The sequence below is a fragment of the Pseudoliparis swirei genome, chromosome 20 (assembly GCF_029220125.1).
Source record: "Pseudoliparis swirei isolate HS2019 ecotype Mariana Trench chromosome 20, NWPU_hadal_v1, whole genome shotgun sequence".
NCBI lineage: Eukaryota > Metazoa > Chordata > Actinopteri > Perciformes > Liparidae > Pseudoliparis > Pseudoliparis swirei.
The window spans coordinates 24,196,219-24,223,007 of NC_079407.1; the positions used below are offsets into that span (position 1 = coordinate 24,196,219).

Consider the following 26,789-nt stretch of genomic DNA (forward strand, 5'->3'; position numbering starts at 1 on the left):
GTCTTAGACTCAGAATCAGCCAATCCTCACTCTCAAAGGTGAGTCAAACCCTCAACACCTTCTCCTTGGTTCAAAGTCCCGCGAGAACAATGAGGGGTCGGATGTCACTGAACGTCACTTCCGGTCAAGTCGCTAAACAAGTATTTTCACAATAAAAGTCCCGTCTTGTTATTGTCCGCATTAAAGTAAATTTCACGGGCTTCAACCGGCTTCGACCTATCTGAAATACTAACATAGTCACTCTCATGCAACATACATTAATTCTTGCCATTTACATTTGCATAGAGTAAACATTACCCCTATGCTTCATAATACATTAATAACAATTTCAATATTTTCCCTAATATTTCCTATTATAATATCTTTACCTTCGCATTGAAAATTCGGAAGGTTATGTTTTGATCGCCGTGTATTTATTTATTTATTTGTATGGGTGTTACTCGCATAACACAAAAAGTATTAAACCGAATCGCATGAAATTTGGTGGGATGATTAGTTATTATCTGGGGACCATTTGATTAGATTTTGGGATCAATCGGGTGAAAGGTCAAGGTCATGAAAAGGTCAAAATCTTCTTTTTACCATAGCACGGTCAATTTTTATCCAATTGGCATGCAACTAATGCCAAAATGTTCATAATGCAATGCCCAATCTTGTGATATGCGACGGTATGCGCTCTACCGAGTGCCCGTTCTAGTTCTATATGTATTAATTTAAAGCATAAGACCTCTGCACATGTTATCCAAATAAACTATTACAACCTAACATAACGCAGAGGAGAGTTTTCGGATGGCGGAGAGAGAGAGAAGAGTACAGACGGACCTAATGGCGTTGATCACGATGAGAATACCAGACACGCGGTCGAGTACCACGACTCGAGCCGTGGAAGTAAATATGGCCTGAAAGGAGAGCGGAGAACAACCGACCTCAGTGGAGCTTTGCAGAGCGGCGGACATTTTTCTTTTTCGTTTTTTTTCCTCCTCGTTCTTTCTCTCAGACACAAAGTAGTTATTGTAGCGGAACCCAGACGGACTATGGCGAGGCGTACTGATGTTTCTGGTATTTTCTTTTCTTCATGTTCAACCATGAGTCTTGTTGACGAACATACATTTAAGAGTTTCTCCTTTTTCCATCCAGAAAACACTGTAAGAGCTATATTGAACAGATACAACAGAAATGAGCTCTTATGAGTGTAAACATAAATTAGATGACATTCATATATACAGGACTGTCTCAGAAAATTAGAATATTGTGATAAAGTTCTTTATTTTCTGTAATGCAATTAAAAAAACAAAAATGTCATGCATTCTGGATTCATTACAAATCAACTGAAATATTGCAAGCCTTTTATTCTTTTAATATTGCTGATTATGGCTTACAGCTTAAGAAAACTCTAAAATCCTATCTCATAAAATTTTAATATTTCCTCAGACCAAGTAAAAAAAAAGATTTATAACAGCTGAGTGTTTGTCAAGGCTCAGGAAACCCTTGCAGGTGTTTCGAGTTAATTAGACAATTCAAGTGATTTGTTTAATACCCTACTAGTATACTTTTTCATGATATTCTAATATTTAGAGATAGGATAGTTGAGTTTTCTTAAGCTGTAAGCCATAATCAGCAATAAATCAGAATAAAAGGCTTGCAATATTTCAGTTGATTTGTAATGAATCCAGAATGCATGACATTTTTGTTTTTTTAATTGCATTACAGAAAATAAAGAACTTCATCACAATATTCTAATTTTCTGAGACAGTCCTGTACATGTGGACAAATCACAACATTTTCTCTTCTTAAAGGGAACATATAGCATTAGCATCTTATCACAATACATTTTACAAGTTAATTAAAGAATAAAGTCACTAAACATGAAGTCAAAGCCCAAATAAAACACAAAGTAACATGTTCCCGTTCCAGCTCGGTGCTTCGCAGTTCAAAGAGTAAGAAGAATACTCATGAACACCTTTTCCTTCAGTACACCGTCAACTAACGTACTTTCAGCGAAGTCAAGTTGCGGGATTTACTTCTACTTCCGGTCATGCCGGAAGTACTTCAAAATAAAAGGACCTAAAACATACAAAGGCACTTACAAAACTAGAATGGGCACTCGGTAGAGCGCATACCTTCGCATATCACAAGATTGGGCATTGAATTATGAACACGTTGGCATTAGTTGCATGCCAATTGGATAAAAATTGACCACGCTATGGTAAAAAGAAGATTTTTACCTTGTCATGACCTTGACCGTTGGCCCGATCGATCCCAAAATCTAATCAAATGGTCCCCGGATAATAACCAATCATCCCACCAAATTTCATGCGATTCGGTTTAATACTTTTTTACTTATGCGAATAACACGCATACAAATAAATAAATACACGGCGATCAAAACATAACCTTCCGCATTTTCAATGCGAAGGTAACAAAGGCTTACGGGAAATGGTCAACATATTAACAGAACCTTTTCTTAGTTATTTACAAAGCGTACTGATGTTTCCAGAATGGCCTTTATTCATGTTCAACCATGAGCCTTTTTTTAAATTTTTTTTTTAAATGGCCACTTTTTTTTGTTTTTTTTGACAACATACATACACACGAACACCTTTGTCCTTCAGTACACCGTCAGCTAACGTACTTTTAGCGAAGTCAAGTTACGAGATGTACCTCTACTTACGGTCTCGCCGGAACAGCTTCAAAATAAAAGGACCTAAAACATACACTTACAAAATAAAGGCTTACGGGAAATAGTCACCATATTAACAGAACATTACATATTACATTACATATTACAGGGTCATTTACAGTTCTGAGTGCGGTTACCAAATCCTACCAGCGTGTGTTTGTGCTTGACTGTGATGACTGAGGGATGGTGGTGGTTCTTTGTCACAGAAACGCAGCTCATATTGATCATCAAGGAGCCAAGGTGAAGTTCTGAAGCCCCATTTAGCCTGCCACTTTTTCAGCATAAGTTTAGATCTCAGGGCCAATGTTTAATTCATTTGTACTAATGTCTTGCTCACTCTCGCTCTCCTTCACTCTCATGTGCTCTTGTCTCACTGGTCCTCTAATAGTTACTTTACCTCATCTCTCACTTGTACACACACACACACACACACACACACTGATGACTCTTTCTTCTTCCATTTTGTTGCCAGTAAAGGAAAACAGTGCTGATTTCGACAGCTGTGTTTGGGGTTAGCCAATAGGGTTAAAATCATTTAAAGCACAATAAAAGGGATATTTTAAGGTATTGGCGTGTCACACGATGGTAAATGTCAGCAAACTGTGTGTTTTGCTTGGAAACATTACTTTTTTACAAGAAAGCTTTGTTTGGGAATATCTTAAAGACGCCTTTAAAACACAGTTAACGCACCATCACCGTGAACTTTTCTCTTCCTCTCTTTTCCGATGCACCTTTCTCACTTCACAGGTACTATTATTCAACATTTTTTCTTCTTTTATGTACTCCGGCCTCCTTTACGTGGCCTCATTGACGGCATGGAAAGTATGTGCAGTTGTGTATAAATATATATATCAACAGTGAAAATATTCCCCCCTCATAGATCAATGAAGCCGTTTGTTCTGAGCGCCGTGTGGAAAAACATCTTTTGAGAAATATTTCAGAAAATCATAGCAAATCATCTCATTACACTCTCAAACGCATTAATCAAAAGGAATAACGCTGTTGGAGCCAATGTTATGCCACGCCCCTTTTTACAGGTAAACAAACGCCACAGTTTAGTTGAGTCCAGGAGGGAAGTTCTTATCTGGTTAACACACGCATACATGGGTTGATTATGAAGGCAGTGAATCTTGATGAGGGCAGGTGTAATCTTTTTATCTAGTTTACCCGTATCAAGACTTCTTGAGTCTTTCGGCAAAGCTTTTTTGTTCCTTTTTGCAAAGTGAGCTAAAGTTCTCAAGGGTTCAAATTACTCTTAACTTTAATTTATACCATCAAATTAAATTGGATTTAGTTACCTGCATGTGAGTCACCGATATCAATACCGGGCCGATATTGACTCAAATAGATGTATCGATGGATCTCAGTTTTATGTTCATCCTCTACACACATTATATACTGGGATTTTTATGCGTTTTAAAGTTTTTTCACGATACCGTTAAAAAACACTTTACGCTTGAATTGTAATTCCTGTTAAACTTTGAGATTTTCTTGCCAAATTGCCGGAATATGATTTGATTATTTCTGTTAATAAATCACAATTCGGTACATTTATGTCTCTTTTTTTTCTTTGTTACATGTTGTAAAGAAAGCAACGTTCAAGTCGAGCCCGATTTTTTTCTTTTCTTTTTTCCCCTATACATTAAGTAACTAGAACGGGCACTCGGTAGAGCGCATACCTTCGCATATCACAAGATTGGGCATTGAATTATGAACATTTTGGCATTAGTTGCATGTCAATTGGATATAAATTGACCGCGCTATGGTAAAAAGAAGATGTTGACCTTTTCATGACCTTGACCATGACCTTTGACCCGATCTATCCCAAAATCTAATCAAATGGTCCCCGGATAATAACCAATCATCCCATCAAATTTCATGCGATTCGGTTTAACACTTTTTTACTTATGCGAATAACACACATACAAATAAATAAATAAATAAATACACGGCGATCAAAACATAACCTTCCGCATTTTCAATGCGAAGGTAATCACCCCGTTCTCTTCCACACAGCCGGGCATAACGACGAAGCCGGACGGCGAGCCACGACTCTGTACCTGCAGCCGGGCTCGTTCGTCCGTCTGCATTAGCGTGAGACTTGAAGTTTTCTTTCTTTGTACCACTTTTCCTTGAAGTCTACAGCCACACACACACACACACACACACACACTCACCCTCTCTCTCTCTCCCACTCCTGACACCTCTCCCCGTAGGCCAGGCTGCCGAGCGCTCGGGGCCATGTTGTTTTGTCTTCTGACGGACGGACAGATAGACAGAGAAAAGAGAGACTTACCCCGGCCAGTGATTACGCCGGTTTGACACCACAGACATGGGGGGGGGGGGGGGGGAAATGGTGTGGCGATGATATGAATAACAATGTGCGCCGGCGTGTCTCCCCGGACCCCCCCCCCCCCCCCCCCCGATAACCTGCAGACCTGGAGCCCCGGCCCCTGTGACAGGCCGGCCTTTGTGGCCACTTTATTATCCCGCCTGTACACTTGTAAGGTAGAGCCGGGATAATCGCGCCTAATCTAATTACGGCTAAAGAGGGCCATGACTGAGGCTGGCCAAGACGCAGACTGGGCACACACACACACACACACACTCACACACACACACACACATCAACAAACACAGCTCAGCAGGAAAACCCTGTTTGCATCAGAAAACAATAAGGTTGTCATATTGATTATGCAAATGAGGGGCTAACCGGGGCTAACTGCCTCTCGGCCAGCCGGTTACAGCCGACACGGACTAAAGAGAGGAAGAAAGGATGAGGACACATTCAGCTCGCTTTGCTCCTTCTTCTCCTTCTTCTTTCTACTGGTCGTGTTTCAGCTTGAGAAAAGCTGTGTTACCCGTTGTGTGTATACGGAGGTTTCTTTTGGAAAAGGAAGACTTCTAAAATTAGTTTTTTATGTTTACATGTTACAATAAACATGAAGAACGTGACCTAGAGTTACTCCCAGGTCCCTTTTTGTAACGACTTTATATAGCGAGGGGAGAAAGCGTACAATTTCTTAACTTTGAGGTTTTGTGACCGTATGAAGAGCAGTCATTTAAAACACGGCTCGACAAATATACAGGAACTTCATGTCCTCGGTAATGAAGTTCCATGTGAGGAAAGACACCGACTTCGATAAATATACATTTCCCAGTGTTCGTGCGGGAAAACTAACCGTTATTTTTGTCGTGATTGATTAATCTGTTGAATATTTTTTGATAAACATACGTCAAAAGTAAAGTAACCGTCGGCTCTCGGCCCATCGAGACGTCTTCAAATGTCTTGTTCGGTCCCACCAACCCAGAACTCAAAGGCGTTTCGATTAAATTATTCATATAGCAGACAGACGATCAATAAATCCTTTTTGAGAAGGTCGGACAAACAAATATTTGGTATTTTTGTCCGATTTGAAAGACTTTTTAAACAATTAGGTAGAGGGTTGACTTATATGGATGTGTTGCGGAATGCACAGTATTATTAAACGTACTATGTAAGGTGTGTGCGCGTGCACATTGTATGGCTTGCCTGTGTGTGTGTGTGTGTGTGTGTGTGTGTGTGTGCCGCCAGCCAGATTGCTATTTCCCCTCTGTGCCCCTATAGAAAGGCCCGGGTATTCTCTGGATGAGGGTGTGATGTACAATTGAAAGGCCGGATTGAAACTGATTACCTTGTTAACTCCTGGCACCCACCGGCAGCTTGAAATAGACCTGAGCGCCGGGCCCTGATTTGCAAATGAATTACCTCTCGCCTCGGCCCTCCCCTTCCATTCCCCCACGTTTTGCCCTCCCTCTCCTCTCTTTGTTTTTTTGTTGGTCCATTCTGTACCAAGATCATCTTTTTTTATATTGTGCCATGACAGATGCTGGGCCGGGCTGCCATTGTTCCCCATCAGCTTTTTTTCTTTCTGGGACCACGAGGAGAGCCCGAAAAGATTTCCACATGTGATTTTTTTTAAACACAAGCCCCTTCTCCCCCCTCCCCTCCCCTGCCGTACAGCCCGGTGCTTTTATTCTTTGTGTACCGGTACGGAAATCCATGGAGTTTTTTTTAGAGCAGGCGGAAATGTCGGGGAGTCGTCATTGTTTCCGTCTCAATAACGGGAGAGAGGTCTTTTTTTTCTGATTAGGAACGGTTCTAATTGGGAGGTATGAAAAGAAACGACCGGCTATTGAGGGAAAACCGCGGGGAAATTGATTGCCCTCCGTGTCTCTCTGTCTTTGTCCCACTCTCTGGCTCTCCGATGGTAACGCACGGGGAAAAAAATTGTTAATTTACTTTCAAACTTGGCCCCGGCGTTCAATTCTCTTCAACAGTGTGTGTGTGTGTGTGTATGGGGGGCGAGGGAGAGCAGGCATGTGCTTGAACACACGCGTGTGAACCGATCTGATGACTTGGAAGATGGCTCCTCTGATTTGTTTATTTAATAGCAACATAACAAATAAATGTTCAGACCCGTCCGCCTGAAGTATGCTCGGAGGTTTTTTCTTTTTTATTCCAAATTTAACAGAAAACATAGTTTTGATGACCAGGTTTGGGATGTGAAAGCTTTAAAAAAAATTGTTTTGATTAAGCAAACCTTAAACTCCCCAAATGTATTTAATTGAGAGCAACAACCTGTCCTTGCTCTCTGGTGACACACTATGTTCATTTATTTAAACCTTTATTTCACCAGGTGAGTCCCAATAGAGATTAAAAATCTCTTTTTCGAAGGCGACCTGGTCAAGACAGGCAGCAACATGAGAACACACAGTTACAACAACAAAAAACACACTTGAAAGAAGCTAAAAGTTAAGAGACAGTAATGTGGAACCGTTTCTAAATGACCCTCGTTTGGCATTTCTGTGATTCAAAATGTCTTTTCATCAGCCGACGTATGCAGCGATGCCGATATATCTGCAGTCGGCTAATACCGGCAGATTTAGATTTCAAATAGAAGACGATAATAAACTATTTCGGACAGGAAGTCACCAGTTCACACAGAAACCGGTTGATCTGTAACACCGTGACTCACCTCCATAATTGGCCTCCTTCTGCCCTTCTCTTCTTTGAAATGATGCTAATATTTTCACATCGTTCAACAGGCATGAAATGGAGTCAACGTGTCTGTGAAGGATGAACACATGCCGTCTGGGCTGGAGCGCCGACTGTAGCCATGAAAGTGCTTCACGATTCCAAAAAAAAAAAGTTGAGTCAAATCTGTACTCCAGGTGCCGAATGAAACAAAAAACACCTGTTTCTTAAAAGAGGTGAACATGGTTAGTGATTCAAATCGTGCGACTTTTCCAGAAATGTATTCCTGCTCCACAAGTGAGTGTTTCAAGCTCTCTCTTGTGAGCGTGGTCCATGACCAGGTGTCAGATATGGGCCACGTATGAACAGGTGTGTGTGTGTGTGTGTGTGCGTTTTATCACAGAGAGCAGAAAGGCCCAGCCATAAATCAGCTTCTTCCTTTCTTCTTCCTCCTTTTCTGACTCTTTTTTTTATTGACTGCACTTAACTCTCCCTTCACAGAAACATAAAGTGCTGAATTTGTTAGCCCCTTTTTTTAATGGACTGCTTTTCTCCACCATTTTGGGATTATGCTAAAGTGAAGCCCCCCTCCATTGGGGAAGGGGGTGGGGGTTGTATGCGTGTGTGTGTGTGTGTGTGTGTGTGCGCATGCCGAATTACATAGAAAGCATAGAAGCATAAGTCTGTGTTTTGTTCCCTCTCGTGTGTTCCGCGAGGAAGAGTGACAGCTCCTGACTTACCCTTGCATTATCCCTTCCTGAGAGTTTGGCGTGCCCCCCCCCCCCCCTCCTCTTAGCTGTATAAAACCCTGAGAGGTAGCTCTGATAGTACACACAGAAGAATACAATTTCAATTTCAATTGGCAGCCCTGTTAAAAAGGAGCTATGGAGATGGCAATCAGGCCTGGGGGGAAAGCTGAGCCCCCTGTATCTGTGTGTGTGTGTGTGTGTGTGTGTGTGTGTGTGTGTGTGTCCCCTGACTGCTTACTATCAAGCTTTTGCCTCTTATTAGTTAAACAGGCAGATGTCACTGATGTGGACTGTGTATTAGTGCATTGTGTGAGTGTGTGTGTGTGTGTGTGAGTGTGTGTGTGTGTGTGTGTGTGTGTGTCCCCGTCACATTGACTTTAATAAATATGCCTGCCATTCTATCAGCAGTCAAACAACATGTGAACGCTCAATGACACGCTTGACAAGGCATGCAACTGTGGCAAATGGGGTGCGCACACACACACACACACACACACACACACACACACACACACTCTCTCTCTCTTATGAGTGATGTCTCTTTCATAGCGTCACAGTGTCCTGTCGTCCTCTGGCTCACTGTCTCTGACTGATATCGGGCCGTAAGCCAAAATGTTCTCCCTCCCGCTTTGTAACAAAAAGAAACGGGTTCACTTAAAAAGAATCAGAGTGGCGCTTCCAGCGTGCTCCTATCTTTGTTTTCCTTCCTCAATAAAAAGTCACGCGGCCCTGATGATCACGACTTCAGTTCGCGTGATCTATTTTTAAGCTTAAACCCAAACGACGCATAATTTAACTTTGAGCTGTTTTGGTCGTCCGTCGAGTGGATGATGTCATATATCTGAAGCAGTTATGCCAACGATGAATATCGTTTGCCTCAAGTGTCGAGACAAATTGAGCAATCTCTGCCATCGTCGGATGAATCGCTTCTGAAAACGATGATGAGGAGCAGCTCTTAACGAGGAAAGAAAAATAAGTCTCGCTAGATCTTAAAAATAAGTCTCGCTAGATCTTTAAAATAAGTCTCGCGAGATCTTAAAAATAAGTCTCGCGAGATCTTTAAAATAAGTCTCGCTAGATCTTAAAAATAAGTCTCGCTAGATCTTTAAAATAAGTCTCGCTAGATCTTAAAAATAAGTCTCGCTAGATCTTTAAAATAAGTCTCGCGAGATCTTTAAAATAAGTCTCGCTAGATCTTTAAAATAAGTCTCGCTAGATCTTTAAAATAAGTCTCGCTAGATCTTAAAAATAAGTCTCGCTAGATCTTAAAAATAAGTCTAGCTAGATCTTTAAAATAAGTCTCGCGAGATCTTTAAAATAAGTCTCGCTAGATCTTTAAAATAAATCTCGCTAGATCTTAAAAATAAGTCTCGCTAGATCTTTAAAATAAGTCTCGCAAGATCTTTAAAATAAGTCTCGATAGATCTTAAAAATAAGTCTCGCTAGGTTGAAAGGTGAGATTGTTTTTGCAGCTTATTTTTTTTTCCAACATGTGGGCGAGTTAAAATGTGCACATTTTTTTAAAAGTATACTTTAAATGTTGCTTTAAGGTCAGCGTAAGATTTCCTGCTTCATTAACGTTTACGACTCGCCACTCCCCCCATCCTCTATACATGGAGTCATTACCGTGACACAATCAACCACTGGTGTTGACATTTTAATGAATAAATATCTCTTATCCTTCAGTTTGAAGGTACGCCCTCACCTTCATACGGTACTGGATTGCAGAAATCAATCACTTTTGATTGACCCGGCTCTTGCTCCTCCCACAATGCCGTTGCTCGTCAAGGACCGCCAATGGGAGAAGAGCGCCGGTGGAAGTCTGCCCGGTGTGATGCAATTATTAGAAACTTGACCACACATGACAACTCTTCTGATACCGGCTCTGTAATTAATTGTCTTCTAGCAGGAGTGCAGAGGTTTGGGAGGGAGGGAGGGAGGGAGGGGGGAGGGGGGAGAAGGACATGAGGCGACAGCTTAACCACCCTATTTGAAGACACAAAAAAATGGATTTGGAGACAGTGAAACTAAATATGTACTACTGTGACTATGAGGGGCCAGAAGTGCAACACATATGAAATCTGAAGAAGTGGATTACGTGAGATTAAAAGAGGGGGAGAGGAGGGCGCCCTGTGACGGATCCAGGGGTCATGTTAGATTGGTTATATTGACCTGACCAGGGCTCAGTTTAACACTCGCACTTGTTTGTCTTGTTTTACTTAATTGACCTCGGATAACTGATTACCATTTCCGGGAACAACAGTACATTACTCTCTCTCTCTCTCAGTCTCTGACTCCCCCCCTCCATCTCTCCCACTGGCCATTCTTTGTCAGGCTCTCCCTCTCTTTCCGTCTCGGAGCTAATTTGATGGTAAAAGAGGTAATCGGCCGCACGGAATACGCCAAGTTCCCAGAAAGGTCTCAATGCAGCGTGACCAGCTTCATCCTGCCAAATGCACTGAAAACGAAGAAGAGATTAAACGCCGTACGCTTTTGGACTTTTAGGACGCACCGCTTTGCACCTTTAATGTTAAAAAGAGATTTAACATTGTACACTTTTTGGACATGTCTGAGATCATTGTTCATCTAACTAACTTTTTTACCAGATTTCACATTTGTGTATCAGATCTGATATTACATTACTTTATATTTAGCGGACTTTCAATCATGTTGCATTCAACACATCGTAGACACAGCTACAGGGGGCGATTCATGGTTAGAGGTGCTCAGTGTATCCTAAAACGTCCCCCAGCAGCCTATAGGAGCATGTCTAGGGCGGGACCAGGTCAAACCTGATTCAGCCCTATAACTTTCAGACTATTAAAGAGGAAAGTCTTTAGTCTACTCCAGCTTTCGATTAATATTCCATTGCAAACGTAAACAACTTTTTTTCCAGCGTGAGAAAGCCACAGGCAAAAAGGGGAAATGATTTTCCCGTAGCAACTCGACCGTCACGATAGCCGCTATCCTCTGCCAACCTCACCGGATTTAGCCAGTCCCGCTTTCGTTCTCTTAATCACGAGCAGACGCGTGGCACCGTAAGCGTTCTGGTTTCGTTGACCGATCACGTTTGAGCATTCTTCATTTTAAAGCAGAGAAACAGTCCACGTGTGAAAAAGAGGCGGAACTGCAGCCGCCGAACCCACCGGCTTTTCGTCTGATGACGGATTAGATTTTTGAATGGTTAAAAATCAGCTTGTGAAACTTCTGGCCACTCGTCCACTCTCGCATCTCAAGATGTTATTTCGTGAACAATGAGCAGTGCACAGGGAAAAAGTCGGGACCCCAGACCCCCGAAGGCGTACCCGCCGTGAGACCGTTAGTTTACGTATTTTTTTCAGTTTGCCTGTCTGTTAATATGCTATCCGATTTTGCGCAATCTTTTTTAAACCCTCCTGTTGCCTTCAAATGTACCAACATCTTTTACCCTTTTTGACCCCAGCAATTAAAACCTCCAGAAAATTATTAGAATTAATATTGTTTCCCAAGTTTAAGTGTGAGGTACTTTATGTTTGTTTGTTGACTACCTAAATAGCCCTTTAAATAAATAAAATTTTTGATATTTCTTATATGTTTTACACAGTGAAAAACAGCCTGGGGTCAAATTGACCCCGAAGAACACCGATGCGTACAAGTTGTGTTCAGGACATTGAAAACATTTCATGTGAATTTGATGTTTTCCCAGTTGTCCCCAATGAATTAGGAAAAGTCCTAAAATATGAAGCAAAAAAAATCATGTCAATAATTTCTTTAGAGACGTTACACATTGAATGAGGTCAAATTGACCCCAAAGGTAACAGGAGGGTTAATGTGCCACAAGTTCAGCGTACTGATTGACAACTAAAAATAAAGGATGGGAACGTCACACCTTCTCAGCCCGTCGCAGCCTATCACGGACGTCTGTCTGGTGACTTCATCCCCGTCTTTCCATATCTTCACCCCCTCCTCTCCCTCCGTCACCCCCCCCCCTCCTTCCCCTCGCGGTGCGCCAGGGCTATAATGTGCTCCTCTGGTTGTAGTAAGCAGGCCACAGTGTCTCTGAGGCCTTGTGCTACACCACCATTACTATCTGGCTTGCCTCCACTACAAATTGGATGAACAGGCACTGACACATTTTCAATATTATTACATTAAACCAAGTGGATTTTGATTGATAACCTAATATTGGCCTAATGCAAAACATCAATCATGGCAAGTATATTAATTATTTAATATTGTGGTGTAATTCAGAAATCGATGCCGCCTCTGCGTTGAAGGCACCGAGAGCGGAGGGAGGGAGGGAAGGAGATAAGGAGAAAAGGAAAGCGCTGTCCCTGAAGACCTCAGCAGATTATATGATGTTTTGAAAAGAGAGATGTGGATGTAAAATGGAGTGTGTGTGTGTGTGTGTGCGTGTGTGTGTGTGTGCGCGCCAGCTGTGTGCATCTAATGGATAGAGCGATCCCTTCGGCCCTGCTGCGGACAGTGCCGGACAGCTTGCCCTTGATGAAGTCGAGACAACAGATGACAGAGTGGCGGGTTAAATGCAAGTGAAGAGTTTATTAAAGGTTGGATCACAAAAAATAAAAGAAAGGATTAAAAAAACCAAAGAAAACGCGGTTATAAAAACGGAGGGGAGGAGAAGCGGGAGGGAAAAGACGGCAGGAGGATCGAGCGGCGCGTCTCCCCCGTGTTGGATTGTTTCTCGCTAATTGTGCTTCATTAGCGGATTACACACACTGTCACCACGGTAACAAATGTCTCGCTGTCTGGTTGCCGGGCGCCCGTCATGTATAATGAATGTGGCGGGGATGTTTGTCAGAGTGTAATGTGATTATAGCGGCATGAAGTTTGCCTTTTAAGTGGTCGACGCGGCTCGACAAACATCTTTTCTCCGCCACTTCTTTTCTGCTTGTTTTTTAAAACTTTTTCGTGAATATTTTTACGTTCATCGTTTTTTCGGTCATTCCTTTCGTATTTAGAAAAGTGTTGACGCTGTGGGGGCGGCCGAGGTTTGCGGTCACGCTGGGTACGTGGGACCCGGCCTGATGGATGGAGGGAGGGATGAAGGGATGATGGATGGAGGGATGGATGGAGAGGGGTATGGAGGGAAGGGAAGAGGGAGGGAGGGAGGGTGGGAGGGATGTGGGGTGGGATGGATTAGACAGTATGTAATTTTAGAGATGGTGTAGATTTACACTGCGATGCTGCCGGCTGCATTAGCAACTGAAGCCTGTCGATAAGCCTTCCTCTCTCTAAATGCACACACACACACACACACACACACACACACACACACTGTGAAACCCCACGGCCAGGGTGGAGTTGTCAGTAATGGGGGCCAGGCAGAGTTGGATGGAGGGGTGGGGGGGGGCTGTTTGTGTTCTCTTGATCTGTTGATTTCCACTGCTGCAAATTTTGAAATGTGCCAAAATAGCATCTATTATTTACTGCCAATTTGCTCTTTAAAAAAAAACAAAAAAACGGCTCCCCCCCTCCCCCTCCTCTTCTTTCACTTCCGCGGCTCGCCCGATGATCATACGCACCAGAATTCACAGACAATAAACTCTTGAGTTCTTTTCCTGTAACTTGGCAATTATTATTACTCCTGCCAAGAGTGCGGCAACAAGATTAGCCAACCTCTGTCTGGTGTGTGTGTGTGTGTGTGTGTGTGTGTGTGTGTGTGCGTACTTCAGTCGGAAAGGAAACTATTAGGATCGTTCTTCCTCGTCCATTTTTTAAAATCTTTTGCTTTGCTAAAAACCTTTTTGATGTCACGACAGATCAACCGTTTCCATCCAGCTCAGAACTGAAAAGAAAATCAATGAGCCGGTTATGACCATTGCTCACTGTGTTTCAACTAGAGTTGAAACAATTATCAACTAAATAGAACACACAGGACAATCGATTATTTTATTCATTTTTTTGAAACACTTAAAAAATAAGATTACTGGTTTCTGCTTCTCAAATATCAACTAGAATCTGTTTTTCTATGAACATACATAGCCAGACACAAGTAAATGTATGTTAATTTATAATCGTAGGCTCTGGGAACTTGTGATGGGCATTTCCTTTTGCCATTTTCTGACATAATAACGACCAAACAATGAATCTTTTAATGGGTTTATTAATTAATAATGAACATATTAACTTCAGCTAATCAAAATTAGCTACAGGTGAAAATATTCATCGGTCCTGACATGTTCCTTCTTGAATAGTTTGTTGTGTATTGTGCGTACGTATTTCTTCCCGTGGTTGTGGGGATGCGTCTGCAAAAAAAACATTTTTATTTTTATTTTTTTTATGACGTTTTGTGTCTGCGTTTTATTAACACTCGTGGAAATGTGTTGTTGTGTTGCAGGGAGGCGGCGAACATCAAAGCCAGATTAGAACATCTGGTAAGTTATTTTTGACACCCCACTTTTATCCCCCGCACGCACACACACACACACACACACACACACACACACACACACACACACACACACACACACACTTTGATATCTGCATTCCTAATGAATCCTCCGGCATTGGAGCTGAATACCTGCAGTTACAGGGAGGGAGGGATGGAGGGAGAGAGGGGCGAGAGAGGCAGGGAGAGAGAAGGGAGAGAGAGAGAGGGGGAGAGGGAGGAGGGAGAGGGAAGGGGAAAAATAGTGAGAGGGAGAGAGAGGGAAAGCGAGGGGGAGAGGGAGGGAGTGAGGGAGGGAGGAAGAGAGATAGAGGGAAAGAGGGAAAGAGAGGGATGGAGAGAGAGGGAGAGACGAAGGGAGAGAGGGAAATAGAGAGAGAGGGATGGAGAGAGAGAGAGGGAGAGAGGGAAATATAGAGAGGGAGAGATGAAGGGAGAGAGAGAGGGAGAGAGGGATGGAGAGAGAGATGGAGAGACAAAGGGATAGAGGGAAATAAAGGGAGAGAGGGAAATAGAGAGAGAGAGGGATGGAGAGAGAGATAGAGAGGGAGAGACGAAGGGAGAGAGGGAAAGAGAGAGAGGGAGAGAGCGGGAGGGATGGAGGGAGAGATGAAGGGAGAGAGGGATGGAGGGAGAGATGAATGAAGAGAGGGAAAGAGAGGGAGAGAGGGAAATAGAGAGAGGGAGAGAAAGGGAGAGAGAGAGATGGGGAGAGAGGGAGGGGGAGAGAGAGCACATAGATAACGGGGATAGAGGCCGGGGAGTGGGCCTGGTCCACCTTTTTATTTTATTCATTTATCCCCAAATTCTGATCATTTTTACAATTCGTTGTGGATATTTTCATGATTTCTGCGCGTGTGCGTCGCCGTTGCTCACGGATGAGTAAAAGAAAAATCTTTTTCTTTCAACCTTTTTTCTCGACACACCCTGGTCTCCCTGTCAGCAGGGGGTCTTTCCTCCGTCGGCTCCCCTCCGTGAGTCGGGAGCCTCTCCCGGGAAAGGCCCTGAAAATTTAATAGCCGACGTTTTCCCAGCGCTTCTCTCTCGCCACCCTCTCTAATACGGGGTCAGAAAGCCGCGCAACAGAGTGAAAAAGGTTCTCGCTCCTCTTTTTTTCAGGCGGGAAGGAACCGAGGTTCGCCGTGCCCCGTATTCCAGGTGATGAATTATAGACGGGGGTCAGCGAGGGTCCTGGCCCTCTGTGGAAGTCACATGCCCTCCCTCCCTCGCCTCCCTGCATACTAAACCTGCAGCTCCACCAGCACCTCTACGCAAATGACCCCCTCCCCCCCATCCACCCACCCCCCCGCCCCACCACGCGCTACGCAAATGACCCCCCCCATCCCCCCGCCCCACCACGCGCTACGCAAATGACCCCTGAATATGCCACACAAATGACTGACCCCGATATTCGCAGTAGCTCGAGTCACTTGAGCGAGCGGCGGAGCTTTAAGTTGGACCTCGGCTCTCAGCGTCGCCGAATAGTTCCATTATTATTGTTACCAGAACTCTGATTGAAGCGGGAAAAGAGGGGCGTGGTTTGGCCGGTAACGGGGTTCCTAGGGTCGTGGAAAACCTGGTAAAGTCATGGCATTTAAAAATTGTTATTTCCAGGCCTGGGAAAGTCTTTGAAAAACAATTAAATCCCAACAGTTTTGGAAAATGATGATAACACCCACGATAAGTTCTCACAGTTATCACTCCTGAGGTGAGATGGAGAAGCGCCGTGTGGGGTGCAGCGCCCTCTTTGGCGGTCTTCAAACCGCGCCCCCCCCCCCCGTTCTTTTAATTCACCGCAGCCTACTTTTTATTTTAGGGATTTTTTATTTTTAAAGGCACTATATAATATCGTACGCAGATTTCTCACTCGGTTCAGACACTTAGAATAAAATGACGGACATTAAATATAGTGCACGGCGCAGTAATGGTCTTCGTTTGGCTTCGGAGACGTCTACGGTCGGGTCTGGAGGTGTGATTGATGCGGTACTCCATAAAGGGGGCGGGGGAGGGGAGGGGGGTCTGAATTATTCAAGAGAGGATTACTTGCATAAACAGTATTAATCAATATGCGTATTGGCAGTTACTTCTCGGCGAACATTAGGTAATGTGTGTCTCGTGTTGGGAGGAGTCTTCCTCTTAAGGCCAGTGGAGGAATGTCAACTCAGACATTAGAGGTACTGGATCAGTATATATATATATATATATGTTTATATATATATATTTATATATATGTATATATGTATGTATATATATATGTATGTATGTGTATATGTATGTATGTATATATGTATGTATATATATATATGTATGTATATATGTATGTATATATATATATGTGTGTGTGTATATATGTATGTATATATATATATATATATGTGTGTGTATATATCGCTATGACAGATATACTATGTTTGAACACATTCACACTCGACAACGTTATCTCGGATTATAAACGTGTCAAATTATAGTTTTGTACTAATTTGTTTAAGTTATAGAGAACAGTTTGTGTTCAGTGTGTTTGTGTTCGTGTTGCTTGGGAAGTATAATAATAACTTATCATGACATTCACACACACAAACACACACACACAAAGATACACACACACACAAGAACATGAACACACAGAAAGAGAAAGACACACACAAACAAACACACAAACACAAAGACACACACAAACAAACACACATACACAAAGACACACACAAACACACACAAAAACACATACACACAAAAACAAGAACCAACACGAACAAACACAAACAGACACACAAACACACACACATGAACACACACACAAAAGCACACCCACACCCACAAACACACACACAAAAACACACAAACACACACAAACATGAACACACACACAAAGGCCCACCCACACACACACACACAAACAGGCACACACAAACATGAACACACACACAAACAGGCACACACACACCCACACACAAACACACACAAACATGAACACACACACAAAGGCACACCCACACACACACACACACAAACAGGCACACACACACACACACACAAACACACACACACACAAACATGAACACACACACAAAGGCACACACACACCCACACACAAACACACACACACACACCCACACACAAACACAAACCCACACACAAACACACACACAAACCTGAACACTCACGCACACCCACACACAAACACAAACCCACACACACACACACACACACAAACAGGCACACACCCACCCACACACAAACACACACACATGAACACACACACAAAGGCACACCCACACACAAACACACACAAACCTGAACACTCACGCACACCCACACACACACACACAAACCCACACACACACACACAAACAGGCACACACCCACCCACACACAAACACACACACATGAACACACACACAAAGGCACACCCACACCCACAAAAACACACACAAACACACACACACACAACACACACACACACACACACACACACAAACATGAACACACACACAAAGGCACACACACACCCACACACAAACACACACACAAACATGAACACACACACAAAGGCACACACACACCCACACACAAACACACACACAAACACACACAAACATGAACACACACACAAAGGCACACACACACACACACACACAAACAGGCACACACACACCCACACACAAACACACACACACAAACACACACACAAACCCACACACAAACATGAACACTCACGCACACCCACACACAAACCCACACACACACACACACACACAAACAGGCACACACCCACACACACACAAACACACACACAAACATGAACACACACACAAAGGCACACACACACCCAAACACAAACCCACACCCACACACACACACACACACAAACAGGCACACACACACCCACACACAAACACAAACCCACACACACACACAAACAGGCACACACACACCCACACACAAACACACACACAAGCATGAACACACACACAAAGACACACCCACACACAAACCCACACACACACACCCACACACAAACACACACAAACATGAACACTCACGCACACCCACACACAAACACAAACCCCCACACACACACACACACACACACACAAACACACTCACATGAACACACACACACACGAAAACACATTGGTATTTTTACCAGTGTATTTTTTTGAGAGAGAAAAATAAAATAATATATCTATATATATATCTATATATCTATATATATCTATAGATATATCTCTCTGTGAATTTGAATCCCTGAATACTGAGTGCGTTTGGATTTACGGGTGTGTTTATGCTCTCGGGGAGATTGCACCCCGGTCGTCAGCGCGAGCCTCTGATTACGAGTCGGGACAGAACTGTAAATAATGGCGCTCGTGGTGCTAGTTGCGGGGGCCGATTCCAAAGCGCCGGTTCCCTCTCCGTACCCGCCACACACACACACACACACACACACAGCGTATAAATCCCCGCACATTTCTAAACGGGCATTCGTGACGAGCCGCTGACGTCCTGCTCTGAAGACGAGCGCGTCGACCATACTCACACGCATCGAGCTCAAGTCGTGCAATTTTTTAAATTTCTTTTTATTTAAAAACCTTATTTGAGACCTTTATTTAACCAGGTGGATCCCAGGTGATCCTCTCTAAGAGCCACCTCGGACCCGGTCTCTATCAAGGAATTTTAATTGATTTAGATCATAAAGTCCCCCTCAAAAAAATGGTGAACTTTCAGACTGATGCGATAACGAGCTTCAGTTAAAGAATAATTATCGCGCTTGATTTTTCTCGAGGAAAACGTAGCGCCGCCGCCGCCCCGTTGAGTTGCGCTCATCAGGAATGCAATTATGGTTTATGTGGTCTGAGGTTTGTTTTATTGTTCTCGTTTTGTTTTTCCGTTTTTCGTATATTTCAGCAGAAAAAGACTGAAGTTAATTGCTCCCAGTGCTCTGCGTTAGTTTCTGCTTTTGTACGCACACCCACACACACACAAGTTCAGGTTGTTGTTCAGGTCGTTGCTGTGGGAGAAGCGATAGTGAGAGCGGTGGCCTACAGCAGCTCGTCGGTCCAGATGCACGGCTCCTTAAGAGCCAGCAGCTCAATCAATACACCAGGAATCAGCCTCATCAGGATTACTGGCTCAATCAGCAGCAGTACTCATCGTTCTACCACACACACACACACACACACACACACAGGGCCCGGGGGGGGGGGGGGGGGAGAACGGAAAAGGAGAGAAGGAGGGTCAGTTTGAGGTTTCAGGTTGAGGTCACGAGTCACAGAAAACTGAAACGACACATCTGTGTTATCGTCGACCTTTTAGTCAAAAATAAATGAGAAGGCTCCTTTTTAAAGTTTGTGATTTTAATTAATATCGCCTCGTTTTTATGGACTTTGCATATGACCGGTTGTTACACACGATTGATGGAAGTAAGTCGCGATCACATTTTTTGAGGGTGTAAATAGCTCTCAGTATTAAATGACAAATTAAAATGTAGTCTGTATATTGCCAGTTCAGTATCCATCTCGATCCATTTAATCAGAGTTATTTTGTAACACAACCGTAAAGTGTTTCTTCACTATTAATACGGTTTTAAAATGATCCCTTGAGTCTCAAAAGTTAAGCAGTAAACCTCATTGCATTTCATACCTGTCACACAATCAGTAAACACAACAATCATTACCACATCTGACTGTCAGAGGAATGTCATGTCAGTGTTGTGTAGTTGTTCCTCTACTAATGATACGTAGATATATCGTCATTTTGGCACGAAATTTGACAATTCTTCAAACCCTCGCTGCCTAAATGACCTTAAAAACCTGAGTTGGACCGTCTGATTCCCTGGGAGCCGCGATCCACTTGTGCATTTATTTAGTTTCTTTCCCATCTGAAAATGTGGCGTCACCAGGCCGCTTTGCACACGGCTCTCTTTCTTCGAGCCGCTTTGCACACGGCTCTCTCTTCGGGCCTCTTTGCACACGGCTCTCTCTTCAAGCCGCTTTGCACACGGCTCTCTCTTCGGGCCGCTTTGCACACGGCTCTCTCTTCGGGCCGCTTTGCACACGGCTCTCTCTTCGGGCCTCTTTGCACACGGCTCTCTCTTCAAGCCGCTTTGCACACTCTCTCTTCAAGCGCTTTGCAGCTCTCTCTTGAACCTCTTTGCACAGCTCTCTCTTCGGGCCGTTTTGCACACGGATCTCTCTTCGGGCCTCTTTGCACACGGCTCTCTCTTCGGGCCTCTTTGCACACGGCTCTCTCTTCAAGCCGCTTTGCACACGGCTCTCTCTTCGGGCCTCTTTGCACACGGCTCTCTCTTCGGGCCGTTTTGCACACGGCCCTCTCTTCGGGCCGCTTTGCACACGGCTCTCTTCGGGCCTCTTTGCACACGGCTCTCTTCGGGCCTCTTTGCACACGGCTCTCTTTGGGCCTCTTTGCACACCGCTCTCTTGAGCCTCTTTGCACAGCTCTCTCTTGAGCCGCTTTGCACAGCTCTCTCTTGAGCCGCTTTGCACAGCTCTCTCTTGAGCCGCTTTGCACGGTTCTCTTGAGCCGCTTTGCACACTCTCTCTTGAGCCTCTTTGCACACGGCTCTCTCTTGAGCCTCTTTGCACAGCTCTCTCTTGAGCCGCTTTGCACACGGCTCTCTTGAGCCGCTTGCACAGCTCTCTCTTGAGCCTCTTTGCACAGCTCTCTCTTGAGCCTCTTTGCACAGCTCTCTCTTGAGCCTCTTTGCACAGCTCTCTCTTGAGCCTCTTTGCACACGGCTCTCTCTTGAGCCTCTTTGCACACGCCCTCTCTTGAGCCGCTATGCACAGCTCTCTTCGAGCCTCTTTGCACACGGCTCTCTCTTCGGGCCTCTTTGCACACGGCTCTCTCTTCGGGCCTCTTTGCACACGGCTCTCTCTTCGGGCCTCTTTGCACACGGCTCTCTTCGGGCCGCTTTGCACACGGCTCTCTCTTCGGGCCGCTTTGCACACGGCTCTCTCTTCGGGCCTCTTTGCACACGGCTCTCTCTTCGGGCCTCTTTGCACACGGCCCTCTCTTCGGGCCGCTATGCACACGGCTCTCTCTTGAGCCTCTTTGCACACGGCTCTCTCTTCGGGCCTCTTTGCACACGGCTCTCTCTTCGGGCCTCTTTGCACACGGCTCTCTCTTCGGGCCGCTTTGCACACGGCTCTCTCTTCGGGCCTCTTTGCACACGGCTCTCTCTTCGGGCCTCTTTGCACACGGCCCTCTCTTCGGGCCGCTATGCACACGGCTCTCTCTTCGGGCCTCTTTGCACACGGCTCTCTCTTCGGGCCTCTTTGCACACGGCTCTCTTCGGGCCGCGGCCGATGTCACCCCGGTGTCCCCTGGCGAGTTGAAGAGTTTACCGAGGCGAGGAGCCTCGTCGGCCCACTGACGGATGAGCGCCGGCAGCTGTGGCGAGGAGAAGACACTCACACACTCACACACACTCACACACCAAGAATGTGACGAACGCTCTTGAAGGACGGAGCGAGTACGGCAGGAAGTGACTTTGAGCTGTCGGCGTGAACAAAAATACGAGAAGTTGAAGAGAGTTCAGAGGTCGGCGTGTTCAAACGGATCGTTTGTTTTTCTTTCTTCTGTTCCCATCTTTAATTGTCTCATTAAACTCGTTCTCTTCATCTCTCCCCGTATCTCTTTCTCTTTCTTTGTCTCTGTCCATCTTTCTTCCTCTCTAATATGATTATATGGGATAAACCGGCTCAGAGAGAGAGAGAGAGAGAGAGAGATATATATATATATATATATATATATATATGCTGGGCAGATAAAGGCGGGCAAGAGGAGGGGGGGGGAGGGTGTTGATAATCTGCAAACAGATTTCCATGCTTATTACACTAATGATTTCATGATATTTGATGTGGCGGGTGTGGGGGGGGCAGGGGATGGGAGTGAGGTGGTGGTGGTGGTGGTCTCTTTGGCTCTCATCTCGGCGGCGCGGGCTAAATGATGGAGTAATTTGAGTGACCTCTGACTCGGGGCAGACCCAGGCGTAATTGCATGTCATTCTGGCGGGGAAGCAGAAGGGGGGAAGCAGGAGGGGGGGAGGAGGAGGGGGAGGAGGAGGGGGGCTCCACAAAATACAAAGTCCGTCCCTCCTCTCTCGCTCATCACTTCTCTTTCTCCCGTCTCCTCATCACTGTCTTCTTGCCGTTTGAGTGTTTCCAACACACAAAAAAAGCCTCCCCCGAAAACAAAAGAAATATTGCATTAATTTTCAAATGATGATATTACATTAGGCGTCGAGATCTCATATATCAAAAATAAAAAAATAAAAGGCGCCAGGACCTACTCCCTTACTGTATGTGCTTCATCTTAATGCTATCGCTGGATGTCAAGGGCATGGAGGAAATTAAATCGGAAAGTGCAGATAGACCAAAGAAGATATTATCTCTGGATGATTGCGGTTTTGATAGGTATTCCACTGAATTTCATTTTCTCCGGATGGGGGAGAAGATGAGTTAGCCGGCACATTTGCTCATTTTTCTTTCTACATGATTTATGTGAGTTGAGTATAAAACTCTGTCTCCCCCCCCCCCCCCCCTCATCACCCCCCACCGCCTTCCCCTTTTATCAGGGAGACATACATGCATGCGCACACACACACACAGACAAACACACACACACACATGCACACAGGGTAGTAAATTACTGCCTTTGAGTTGTACCTTGGCTGGGGCAGTTTATATTTGTATGTGTAATTCTTGTACGGTTGTATGAGGGCAAACTGCAGTGTGTGTGTGTGTGTCTTTGTGTGTGTGTGTGAGAATATGAATACCGGCACGTGAGATAGTAGCCGAGCCATCAGTGGGGACGATTCCAGGGAGACGGGGCGCGAGGGGTGAGTGTGGGGGGGGTAGTGTCATTACTCAGACTTGTTTACATTCTAAATACGTAATGAAATCTTGTTGGTAATAATGACGGGAATAAAAGTTTGGGAAATTGTAAAAGTGGTGAAGTTTGAGAAATGAGCCCCGGCCTGCGGAATAGCATTTGGGGGCAGGAAACGACATTATTATGCAGCGCTCCTGCCTGCCTGAGACATGAAGATGAACTGCTGGCGGGCCATAAAATGCTGTTAGCCCTAGCCTGAAGTATGGCACATTGTAAAAGAGCCCTGATCCCCATATTGCCATTATATATATAAAAGTATCGCCATACACAACATTATTTTTCATATAAGATGTGCTCCGATATGGTGGCCCAGCCCCCCCCCTTCCCCCCTCTCAAATACATACACTGATAGGCAGATTTTTTTTCTCCCACCCCCCCTTATAAAACATATAAATAAACATATTGCCATGGAACCCATCTCTGCCCTGATCTTATAGACCTCGATATTAAAAACAGAAAATATTGCATTTTCTAGGGGCTCTGTTTTCCCCTGTCCTCTTTTGGGTTTGGGATATATCGCTGTGTTTGTTTAGGGGGGGGCAGAGAGGAAGAAAAAGTAGATGAGGAGAAAGCAACAAATGAAAGAAAATGGAAACAGATGAAGACTTAAAAAGAATATAATGAGATGAATATTGAGCATATCAAATCCAGCGTAAAGGGAGTGAGAGAGAGAGAGAGAGAGAGAGTATATTGAAACTGTCTATTGACAGATAATAATGGTCACAGTGGCGCAATTAAGATGAATGTTACAGGAGGTGGACTCAAGCGAGCGTTTCGGAGACATTTGAAACTGTCAGGTGAGTTTACTCAAACCCACATCGAATTAGCATATTGATTTTATTTATTCCTCCCATATTCTTTACTTTTGAGTCACGGGTTGAATCCAGAGAGAGAACCGATCCGCCTGCTCACAAGCGCTGCATTGTGTCGCTTGACCTTGAGCATTTAGTTCCGTTAAACTTTGTTTCAAAGGCTAAAATATTGTTTATAAGAATGTGCAGTGATTTTATATCATTTAAACAAAGCTGTCTCTTTGGTAAAACGACTTCACGTCAACAATCCGTCCATCTGATTATCGTGTGCTTCGTGGGCGTTCACCATTTTGATGAATGTACGTCGTTTGGTTCGTGTCGGCATAAAAAAAAAGAAGGATTATTCTCATTATCTATGAAACTAATAGTCTTCAATGATATGTGGCCGAGTGAATGAACTTAAAAGGTTCCAAAGGGACTGTGAGCAATTGATGAATATGTTGGTTTTCCACCTATTTTAATATATCTATAAAAAGCTACACCTGGGTATGTTATCATATTTATATTTGTAATATTTAAATGCAGGTTTATAATTAGATTATAAACTAGAATGGGCACTCGGTAGAGCGCATACCTTCACATATCACAAGATTGGGCATTGAATTATGAACATGTTAGTTGCATGCCAATTGGATAACAATTGACCGTGCTATGGTAAAAAGAAGATGTTGACCTTTTCATGACCTTGACCTTTGACCCGATCGATCCCAAAATGTAATCAAATGGTCCCCGGATAATAACCAATTATCCCGCCAAATTTCATGCGATTCGGTTTAATACTTTTTGACTTATGCGAGCAACACGCATACAAATAAATAAATAAATACACAGCGATCAAAACATAACCTTCCGCATTTTCAATGCAAAGGTAACAACAATGAGTTTTTCCACTGTGATCCGGAAACTTTGATGGTATTAAAGCTGAGATCGTAAAGCTAACGGTGCTAATGGGGCTAACAACGGGGGGGGGGGGCTAACCGCCATATGAGAGCAGTGTAGAGCGGCGGCCCTCTCACAGGCACTCGAACCAGTCATCGACCAATCATCAGGGAGACCAGCTGTGCTTCTCCGTCTGCCCGACCCGACCCTTCGCTGCTCTTCGTCTCTCCTCCTCGCTCGTTGTCCACGTCGCTCCGGAGCCGAGTGCGGTCGGCGTTGCTCGTGTGTGAACGAGTGGCAGGATAGATTTAGTCATCGTAGGACGACGAAAAGACACCGGAAGTGTTTTACTCGTCTGCTCGCACGAGTCTCGATGAATTCTGCCGTTAAACCTCCATTTTTAAGCCTTTCTCTATTCCTTGTGTCTCTTTCTTCTAATTGGGTCTGAAAATCTGACCACAGGCTGACCTTTGTTTGGCCTCCCACAACGGGAATGTATTCATCTGCTGACCCGTCGAAACTTTTCTTTGTCTTTTTCGGTCTGGCGGCCCAATAATGAAAATAGTCCCTTTTGGCCGTGACTACAAATAGATGAAGTTTCCTCATCACACACTGCAGCATTGTTTTTAACCCGGCCCACTGAGGGTTATTTATTTTTCTAATGGGACGTGTTTATTTTCGCCTAATGGGACAGGCGCTGGGCACTTAGGCTCGGCCGAGCGCGTCTCGGCGCGTCTGTCGTCGCCGCGGCGACGGAAGGAAACGAGCTGGAGGCCGACCGCCGGCCCACAGGACTTCCTGGCACATTCAGGGCGGGAGTGAGGGGGGCGTGTCGGGGCAATAATATACCCAAAATAGTTCTTTTATGGCAGCTACTTGAAAAGGAGGATGTTTATTTAACCTCCTGTTACCTTCACATTTACAAACATATTTTACCCTCGGGGTCAATTTGACCCCAGCAATTATTTAAAACCTCCAGAAAATTATTAGAATGAATATTGTTTCCCAAGTTTAAGTGTGAGGTACTTTATGTTTGTTTGTTGACTACCTAAGTAGCCCTTTAAATATATAAAAAAGTTGATATTTCTTATATGTTTGACACAGTGAAAAACAGCCTGGGGTCAAATTGACCCCAAAGAACACCGACGTTAAACATTGAATGGGGTCAAATTGACCCTAAAGGTAACAGGAGGGTTAAAAGACGAAGAAGAAAAAAAGAAGGCCTTCCTTTCCATGTCCTACTCTTAAGTTCTAGACGAGCAAATTCCCGCCTTTTTAGACACGATGATGACGTCATCGTACGTTCTCCTCGTCTGAATGTCAAAGTGACCACAAGCAAGACAGTGAATTT

At 44.3% G+C, this 26,789-nt stretch overlaps 1 protein-coding gene across 2 annotated transcripts in view; it reads left to right on the top strand.

The window, feature by feature from the left end:
- The window catches only part of rsrc1 (arginine/serine-rich coiled-coil 1), a 136,312-nt gene that overhangs the window by 35,210 nt on the left and 74,313 nt on the right, over positions 1-26,789 (top strand). For both annotated transcript variants that reach the window (XM_056440812.1, XM_056440813.1), the window contains exon 5: positions 14,787-14,823. In XM_056440812.1, the coding sequence (XP_056296787.1) occupies positions 14,787-14,823 (37 nt within the window). The remainder of the gene's footprint in view (positions 1-14,786; positions 14,824-26,789) is intronic.